At 34.7% G+C, this 9,930-nt stretch overlaps 3 protein-coding genes across 3 annotated transcripts; 1 reads left to right on the top strand and 2 right to left on the bottom strand.

Annotated features, from left to right (window-relative positions):
- Positions 1-1,299: 1,299 nt before the first annotated feature.
- On the bottom strand, positions 1,300-2,517 carry LOC123273574. The gene has a single exon (XM_044741015.1). The coding sequence runs from the start codon at positions 2,374-2,376 to the stop codon at positions 1,300-1,302; it is 1,077 nt and encodes a 358-aa protein (XP_044596950.1). The 5' UTR covers positions 2,377-2,517.
- Positions 2,518-4,898: 2,381 nt separating this feature from the next.
- LOC123273575 lies at positions 4,899-6,122 on the bottom strand. The gene has a single exon (XM_044741016.1). It carries the CDS (start codon positions 6,120-6,122, stop codon positions 4,899-4,901), a length of 1,224 nt encoding a protein of 407 aa, XP_044596951.1.
- A 1,936-nt stretch (positions 6,123-8,058) lies between these two features.
- Positions 8,059-9,188, top strand: LOC123273576 (glycosyltransferase-like protein gnt13). The gene is made up of 2 exons (XM_044741017.1): positions 8,059-8,401; positions 8,875-9,188. The coding sequence occupies exons 1-2, from the start codon at positions 8,059-8,061 to the stop codon at positions 9,186-9,188; spliced, it is 657 nt and encodes a 218-aa protein (XP_044596952.1).
- Positions 9,189-9,930: the final 742 nt, after the last annotated feature.

The following is a 9,930-nucleotide window of genomic DNA, read 5'->3' on the forward strand; positions in this document are numbered from 1 at the left end:
AGGAGGAAAACCCAGCTGAGGCTGGGAAAACCTCCTTGATGAAATTATACAAGTAAATTGTGTATGTGTAAGTGTGAATGTGTAAAATTACGTTGCAATAACGCAATGGGGGTGAGCTCAACCGCCTTAGATAGAAAATTATCGATAATTTGAATTAGATAAGTCCCAAGGTGGGAGCTAGTAATATCTAATCACTTTGAACTATCTCAGAGTGAGATCTGTTAATGTTCAATTGTCTCAAGGTGAGAGCAAATAATATTCAATTGATAACAGAATGTTAGTCAATTGAGTTTGATGTTTTTAGTGTAGAAATTAGTCAAATGATTTGAAGTTGGAATTTAATTATTTATAAGCTAAATTAAATAAGATCGTAATTAAATATCAATAACTAATTTAATGTAATTAATTGTTAATATCACGCGTCAATTATGGATTGACTAAAGCCGCGTGGCTGATGCAATCCTTTGTTAACGGTGGCGCGTAATGGCCGCGTGGCGTCACTAAATAAATTTACTTGATTTTATTTATGTTAATTCACTGAACTATTGAACTGATTTAAATGAATTGAGAATTTAAAGTATAATTGAAGCTAATATAATCATTTATATTTAATGAATAATTTAAATATTTAAATGAAAGTGAGATGTAAGTAAGAAATATCAGAATCGATTCGCACAGAGTAGTCGTACTAGTACAAATGTCCGCTATCAACTGTTGCAGCCGGCCACGTGAGCCGGCTTTTCTACCGCTAACCAAGGCGCGCATGGGCGACGGCCATAGCGTGATACGATTATTCCCGAGTTTTAACGATTAAGCCCGAAGGCGCAATTCTTCTTATAAGTATGTGACTAGGTCCTTTTCCTAGCGGTTAAACATACTCCCCCCGTTGCGAAGGTTGAGCAAGATATTATGAATAGTGTTTACAATCAGTGATATTACATGATTACAATATTTTGAATTTACAGATTTTAAGAATTGATTGGTAATGGACATAACAGAGTAATATTCCGTTTATATATGCCTTGAGCTGTTCGAATTGAAGCCACTCGTGTTATGTTATCCTCTCCTGGATGAGTCTCGATCACTACTCCCAGCTGCCACCGCATACAGGGTTGGTTTTTGTCCATCAGTAAGACAATTTGATTGACCTTAATATCCCCTCGATTGGAGTCCCATTTTTGCCTGGTCTGCAACTCATGAAGGTATTCCAAATACCAGCGTTTCCAGAAATCTTGTCGCGCCTTGACAGTGAATTGCCATGAGCTTAGTCTATTATCTGGAACGTCAGAAAAATCATTTTCAGGTAGCATAGTGAGAGGACGACCTATTAAAATGTGTGCAGGAGTTAAAAGCAATAGGATCATTAGGATCACTTGACAATGAACATAGAGGACGAGAATTTAATATAGATTCAATTTGTATAGCCAGAGAATTTAATTCTTCAAATGTTAAAAGTTGTTCTTTCACTACTCGTTTAAAATGGTGTTTAAATGACTTGACTGCCGCCTCCCAGATACCCCCGAAATGAGGAGATAAAGGTGGATTGAATTTCCAGACAATGTTTCTCTTTATGGCATAGTTGTTAACAATGTCCTGATGGGACTTAGAGTTGAATAGTTGGTAAAGTTCTATTAATTGATTATTTGCACCCACAAAATTGGTACCATTATCAGAATATACATGAGATGGAACCCCTCTTCTACCAATAAAACGTCCGAAAGCTCCTAAGAAACCCTCGGTAGTTAAGTCACTTACGATTTCTAAATGTACAGCCTTAGTAGCCATGCAAACAAAAACACATCCATAGACCTTGACTTTAGTTCTGTTTCGAAATTTACGTTCCTTGATAAAGAGAGGTCCAAAATAATCAATTCCTACGTGAGAAAATGGCGGAGATTCCGAGACTCTAGAACTAGGCAAATCGGCCATTTTACTTTGTAAGAGAATTGGTTGATATCGAATGCATTTAACGCAATGTCTAATGATTTTACGTACTTGATTTTTGCCATCTAGCAGCCAAAACTTATGTCTAAGATTTGAAAGTGTACTTTGTATACCCGAATGATACAAACTTTCATGAGTTTCTCTAATAATTAGATCCGTAACATAATGACGTGAAGGTAATAAAATAGGATGTTTTTTCGAAAATGATATAGGAGCATGTTTCAAACGGCCTCCCACTCTCAATAATCCGTTTGAATCAATAAATGGATTAAGGCATCGTAATCGTAGATTTTTAGTCTCTCCGGTTTCTTTAATTTGTTTGATTTCATCATAATATTGTTCGTTTTGAATCAGAGTTAAGATTTTAATTTCAGTTAATAATTTTTCTTCTACGTTTAAAGGTTTGTGTTTGAATGGATTATCTTTTAACATTCGCAAACAATAGGAAAAAGAATTTATAAGTTTAGAATATGATGAAAACCGTTTAAATAAATTGTCAGTGGAAGCTAGTAAACAAGTAATTTTTCGAACACCAGGAAGTTCAGAAAGAACTGTTGGCTTTAAGTTAGGCCAATTGAGAGGATCCTGTGATAGCCAATGTATGACCTATCAACCACATTTTGTTATTTAGAAATTCAGAAGGAAGTTGACCTCTAGATAAGCAATCTGCCGGGTTATCCTTGGTTCTGACATGTCGCCATTCGATTTTACTGCAAAGGGTTTGAATTTGTGTAACGCGATTCGCTTCCAAAGACCTTGAGAGTGCTGGGAGATCGTTTGAGCCATTGAAGTACAATAGTTGAATCAGACCAAAATGTGACTTTAGATATGTCAAAAGTTAAATGAAGGAATTGTATCCTTATATAATTTAGCAAGTAATAATGCTCCACATAATTCTAATTTTGGAATTGTAACATCTTTAATGGGAGCAACTCGAGATTTGGAACAAACTAATTTCACGATCACGTCTCCATGTTTATTCACTGATCTTATATAAATGCAAGCACCATAGCCTACTCTACTAGCATCACAAAATCCATGCAGTTGTATGTCAGTCGGATCAGGAATTAAAATATTTCGTTCAACCGAAAAGTCTTTGATTAGGGGTAATTGTTCAGCAAATTTACACCAGCGCAAATGCAACTCTTGTGGGACCGTTTCATCCCCAATGGACCTTTAATTTCCAACATTCTTGAATGATGGTTTTTGCCGCTAATACAATAGGACCGAGAATTCCGATAGGATCGAAAATTTTTGCAATGTCAGATAAAATGGTTCGTTTAGTTATTTTTCGTGATGAATCGTTTGATTTGACTGTATAGATAAATTCGTCAGTTAGAGAATTCCATGCTATGCCCAAAGTTTTAGAGATAGGATCATCATTAATAGCACAATCTAAATCTAAGGTTCTTTGATCGAAATTATCCAGTGCGTGTCGGTGATTCGAAGCCCATTGTCTGAGTTCAAATCCACCCTTTCGCACTAGTTGAATGATTTCGTCACGCAATTTTAAAATTTCGGTCAAAGAATTGGATCCGGTTAATAAGTTGTCGACATAAAGATCTCGTTTTAATATTTTTGAAGCTACAGGAAAATTATGAGATTCGTCATCAGCAAGTTGATTTACCGTGCGTATAGCTAGAAATGGAGCTGCAGAAACCCCAAATGTAACTCGTTTAAGTTCAAAGGTACTAATTTTGTCATTATGATAATAAAGGATTCGTTGAAATTTATGATGATCCGGATGTATGTAAATTTGTCGATACATTTGAGCGATATCAGAAGTCATAGCATAGACAAAAGTGCGAAAACGTAAGAGAATGGTGAAAAGATTATCTTGTATAGTAGGCCCTGTTAGTAAGACTTCGTTCAAGGAGATACCTTTATCGGTTTTAGCTGAAGCATCAAATACAACGCGTACCTTAGTGGTAGTGCTGGATGTTTTTATTATCGGATGATGGGGCATGTAATACCCTGGTCCACTATCATCCGGTACGTGTACCATGTGGCCAAGATTGATGTATTCATTCATGACTTTATTGTATTCGGATTTTAATGATGAGTCTGAATTTAATCTCTTCTGTAAAGACAGAAATCTATTTAGAGCCTTTTGTTTGGAATTCCCGAACTCGACATCGTCTGCGCGAAAGGGTAGTTTTACTATATATCGACCGTCTGTATCGCGAATAGTAGTGTTTTGATAATAAGTCTCACACGTAGAATCCTCAATAGATCGAGAATCACTAGAACTTATGTCTTCAATAGTCCAGAATTTTGTTAATTGACTCGACAGATCAGTTAGTTGACAAGTTACAGAAAGTATATTTTTGTCGTCAATGACTCCTCCCGCTACAACCCATCCTAGTTGCGTTTTTTGTAATATTAAATCACAATCATTTTGTGAGCAGTTAATCTGTCCGACAGATAGAAGAGAAAGTGTGGTACCTGAACCGATAAGGACATCTACGGGTCTTGGTATATGAAATTCCGGATCAGCAAGCATTATCTTTTTAGGTATGTCTATTTTATTACGTGGAAAGATTTCATTTGGACTCAGCTCTGCAATTTCGTTAACAGTTAAAAATGATAATGATCTTTGAAATTTATTATTTAAAGATTTACAACTTATTTGAACGACATGTTTTGAAAAGGTTTGCATTCCATTAACAGCCCCGATCGGAATAGAACAGTTTTGCATTGGCAATTTTAATTTGCTAGACAAATTTTCAGTAATGAAATTAGCTGTTGCACAGGTGTCAAGTAAAGCGCGAGCTTGTATGAATCCACCCGTTGAATCACGCAACTGGATGAGTGCGCTCATCATCAATTGGAAACGCGGTGTTCTGAGAATTGTCGTATAGTTGTGTACTACTAGTCAAGATGTAGATCCCTTATCAGTCGTAACAGTAATAGGTGACTCGGATTTTACGGCATTGTTCTTTGAAGTATTCGGATTAGAGGGTTGTTGAACTGTCTTTTTGTTGAATGTGCAGTTTGGTATGATGGAATTTCTTACAGGTTTGACATCTACTACTGGAAGGGCAAGTTCCTTTGTGTTCGCGAAGACAATTATTGCAAAGTTTAGCAGATTTTACAAATTTTATGCGTTCTCCTATAGTTAATGCATCAAACTTATAACATTTATAGAGCGGATGAGATAGTTTACAACATGGACAGGCAGTAGAAGTGGTTGTTACTAAAGCTCGGACTGGTGAGTCTGTTTTTTGTTTCTTGAAATTATTACTCGAATATTCATTACGTCGTCTTTTAAAAGAGCCATCGGAGTCGCGCTGTTTATTAGGTTTACGTGTACTGAGTCGGAAAGCAGTTTTTATTATAAATTTGCTAAATGCGTCAAACGTTGGGAGAGTGTTATCGTCTTCGTACGTTTCGTCCCATTTGTCTCTAATTTCTGTTGGTAATTTAAGTTCTAATAATCTTACTATAAATGCGTCAGTTGGGTTTGCTTTTAATGATTTTAAATCATTTAAGTGTTGTCGAGCATCATCTATGAATTTAGTGAGATTTTCATTAGTCGGGGTTGATATTGAATTAAGATTTAAAAAAGCATCATAATGTTTAAAAACTAAATCGCGCTCTTTCTGATAAGTTTCTGTTAAAAGGTCCCAGGCCTGTGTATAGTTTTCTGCACTTGCATCCAAAAGCGCGAGCTTGTTTGCAGCAGAACCAGTTAAACATCCGCGAAGGTATAAAAACTTATTAAGATCATCTAAATCTTTACGTTCGTCGATCAGTGTCTTAAATGTATTTTTAAAGGAAAGCCAATTTTCAAAGTTGCCATCGAATTTTGGTAAATCCGTGGTAGGGAGCTTAGTAAGTCGTTGAGTCTCGAGTGTTCGATTAAGAGTCGAAGCGTTAATTGCAGTTTGAATAGTGGCATTGAAAATATCTTGATTGGGAATTTTTATTTTAGTTGCAAGATTGTAATAAATTTTGCGAATTCCGTCCGCGAGTTCTATTTCTGGGTCCTCAGGTTTGTTCACTTCTAATTCGTCGATACTGGCATCGTACTGATCGAACATTTTTTCGATTTTAGGAAAACGTAAAGAAGCAGTCTGAATGTCTGTGGTCTTTGCTGTTAATTCATCGTTCAATGCGGTAATTTTAGCAGTTAATAGAACACGTGTTTGTTCTAAAGTCATTTTTGTTTTAGTCATTTTGCGATAAATTTATATGATAATAATAGTAATAATAAATAACAATAATAAATATCAATTGATAATTAATTATCTTATTTCTGTAATAAATAGATCACTTACAGTAATCAATTGATTTGAGAAACAATTTAAATAATTAATTATAATTAAATATTAAATAATTTGAGAATTGATAATTAATTATTCTGTTGCACAACAATTAATCACCGGACAATGATCAATTAATTGTGAATTGTCGACTAATTAATTAAATTAAGTTATACGTAAATAATTAAAATAATAACGTAAATAAATATTTGAATGATAACCAATTGCACTAGTTGACCGATGAATTGATTGCCAAGTGACAATCGATCAGTCAGCCAAAGTCAAACAATTAATTAAATTACAAATAAATAAGTTGGATATATTATCAAATGATTAAATAATATATTAATTAATATTATAAATGATTTAGTGTTAAAGACTTATCTTATTTGTATTGAAGTCCAACGATGCTGGCAGCAGCTGGGTGGTATAGTGACTGGATCTTCGGAACGTCTTGCTCGTCTTCGCAAATCAGGGTTCGTGTACACTTCAAACCTCACAGGAGGCACCAAATGTTTTGTCGAAAACTATCCAATGCGGATAATTCCCGCAATTGTTTTAAATTATACGATAAAGTTGGGATTAGGAAATTAAATAAAATACTTGGATTTTTTGGGGAACAATTTAGAAGAATTTATTTGTCCCCAAAGAAGGAAAACCCAGCTAGGCTGGGAAAAAACCTCCTTGATGAAATTATACAAGTAAATTGTGTGTGTGTAAGTGTGAATGTGTAAAATTACGTTGCAATAACGCAATAGGGGTGAGCTCAACCGCCTTAGATAGAAAATTATCGATAATTTGAATTAGATAAGTCCCAAGGTGGGAGCTAGTAATATCTAATCACTTTGAACTATCTCAGAGTGAGATCTATTAATGTTCAATTGTCTCAAGGTGAGAGCAAATAATATTCAATTGATAACAGAATGTTAGTCAATTGAGTTTGATGTTTTAGTGTAGAAATTAGTCAAATGATTTGAAGTTGGAATTTAATTATTTATAAGCTAAATTAAATAAGATCGTAATTAAATATCAATAACTAATTTAATGTAATTAATTGTTAATATCACGCGTCAATTATGGATTGACTAAAGCCGCGTGGCTGATGCAATCCTTTGTTAACGGTGGCGCGTAATGGCCGCGTGGCGTCACTAAATAAATTTACTTGATTTTATTTATGTTAATTCACTGAACTATTGAACTGATTTAAATGAATTGAGAATTTAAAGTATAATTGAAGCTAATATAATCATTTATATTTAATGAATAATTTAAATATTTAAATGAAAGTGAGATGTAAGTAAGAAATATCAGAATCGATTCGCACAGAGTAGTCGTACTAGTACAAATGTCCAAGCACAACTGTTGCAGCCGGCCACGTGAGCCGGCTTCTCTACCGCTAACCAAGGCGCGCATGGGCGACGGCCATAGCGTGATACGATTATTCCCGAGTTTTAACGATTAAGCCCGAAGGCGCAATTCTTCTTATAAGTATGTGACTAGGTCCTTTTCCTAGCGGTTAAACATAAAGTGCAAATGTTATTGAGATGAGTTTTATGAACGTGGACTTGGCGCAATTTTTTACAGTGAAACTGTTTTTGTTCGGATATATATATATATATATATATATATATATATATATATATATATATATATATATATATATATTAGAGTGTTTCAAAAAAAAAAAAATTTTTTTTTTTTAATGGTGTTGAAAAGTTGAAAGTACATTTAAAAACAAAAATTTCGGCGCGATAAAGAAAAAAGATTATTTTATTTGGGACAAAAATCTTCCAGTCGACGTGGTTTTATTTCATATAATTCTCAACCAATTCTAGAAGATGTTAAAGATATGGATATTGATGTAAGCGATGAAAATAATAACTACAGTAATAGTGATAGCAATAACGAAGAGAACATTGATATCAATTATAATAACAATAATGATAGTGGTACATTTGATGTCGGAGAGTTCGGTAATGACAATGTTGACTATTCTTGTACAGTTGAGACTGATAATGTTATTAATCATGAAATATCAAGTCAAACATCTAACTTATCCCAGGAATCTTTGGAAAGTAATACTTCTCGTATAATCTCTGATTATGAAGATGAAATTCCAAAACAACAAGTTCCTAAAATTGATCTAATGACACTAGAACTTGCTGCGGCTTTGGATAGAACTAATGTGAGTAGTAGGTCGGCGACTAACCGTTATATTAAAATCAAATACCGTTGTTAAAATAATTTATTTTGTTTAACTTTGTAGTTTGAATTTAAAAATAATATTAATCGTTCATTCTAATTATTAAATCGTTATTAAATACTAAGATTCAGTTATTAAATTATTAAAATCAAATATCGAATATTTATTAGATCTGGGATTATCTACTTTAATTCGTACGCGTCACCGAAAAATTATTCCTCGAGAAAATCTGGGATTAAAATTCCTAGACAGGCGTGTCATTGTAAAATAATCTAAATAGAAGATTAAATAATAGTTGAAATAAAATTTAATTCACATTATAACTACTTAAAATGTTTCCTCGTACCCTAGTTAATCGATTCTCGGTACCGATTAGTAATAATGCGAATTTAAAAAATCAAAATTTATTAAATTTTAATCCAATTCAAAATTCCAATTCAAGTCTATATTTACAATTTCAAGACGATTTACTCGGACTAGACAATCCGCAAGGTGACAAACATAACAGTACTGTCGATAATAGCACTGACCCTACAAATAAGACTGACAATAACGCAAGTAGAGTAGCTGACCCCAAAGATACAAACAGTGTGACTCAACCCGTCGAGGTAGTAATTAGACAATTAAGAGCCGAAGCAAAAACCTGGAAAACAGCTTGTCAGCAATTGATGTCACCCTTTGCCAGTACCTTAGCTCGAACGATGCCTAACACGATAAATAATAATAATCACATCAATGACACATATGCGTTTCAGCCGCGGGAATTCCCGAGTTAAAATTTTTCAGCGGGAAATCACTCCGTGCCGCCCGCACCTGATTTTTTCCATTCGGACATGCTTCCCTACTCTACAGCATCAGCCCCAACGTTTAGTGGGACTGCGCGTTTACCGTAGCACCACCGACACCATACTATGTGTCAGGTACACACGCACATTCACACACTACTGTACCTCACATGACGCATACTTATACAGCACCGATCGCTTCTTTCCATGTGCCTGCGTCACAGACACAGCAACACATACATGCCATTCCAGGCATAGTCCCAAGCGCTACTCCTTCCTATACGTACCCGAGTACAGTTGCACCCTTACGGACTAATGACATTTGCCGGACTACGAAATCATAGAATGTATTTTTTCCCCCGCGCGATTCGTCCGTAAAATTAGATGCCAAAAAATTTATTAAAACCTTAGAACAACGAATGGTCAGTAATGATATCCCTTTAGAAAATTTTAAGCCGGTTATTGCTTCAACACTAACAGGTAACATTTTAGATTGGTATTATCAAAATGAAGATTTATTTGTTAACTGGTCTGTTTTCAAAACCCACTTTAAAGTATGGCAAACCTACCAATCGGATGAAACTTTACTACAAGAAATTTATTCTTATCGACAAGCCGATGACGAACTCGGAGTCACGTTTATTAACCGAATGCAATGCGCGTTTGCTCAGTTAGACGAGCCCCTACCTGAAAGCCGACAAGTCAAAATCATTATCCAAAAATTTAATTCACA

Source organism: Cotesia glomerata, unplaced genomic scaffold, assembly GCF_020080835.1.
Source record: "Cotesia glomerata isolate CgM1 unplaced genomic scaffold, MPM_Cglom_v2.3 scaffold_11, whole genome shotgun sequence".
NCBI classification, from domain to species: domain Eukaryota; kingdom Metazoa; phylum Arthropoda; class Insecta; order Hymenoptera; family Braconidae; genus Cotesia; species Cotesia glomerata.

Excerpts from the sequence above, each read along its gene's own strand:
- LOC123273575 (XM_044741016.1), bottom strand. The coding sequence starts at position 6,122 with ATGACTAAAACAAAAATGACTTTAGAACAAACACGTGTTCTATTAACT.
- LOC123273574 (XM_044741015.1), bottom strand. The coding sequence starts at position 2,376 with ATGTTAAAAGATAATCCATTCAAACACAAACCTTTAAACGTAGAAGAA.
- LOC123273576 (XM_044741017.1), top strand. The coding sequence starts at position 8,059 with ATGGATATTGATGTAAGCGATGAAAATAATAACTACAGTAATAGTGAT. Across the intron at positions 8,402-8,874 it reads GGATAGAACTAATGTGAGTA|ACGATTTACTCGGACTAGAC; the intron begins GTAGGTCGGCGA and ends TACAATTTCAAG.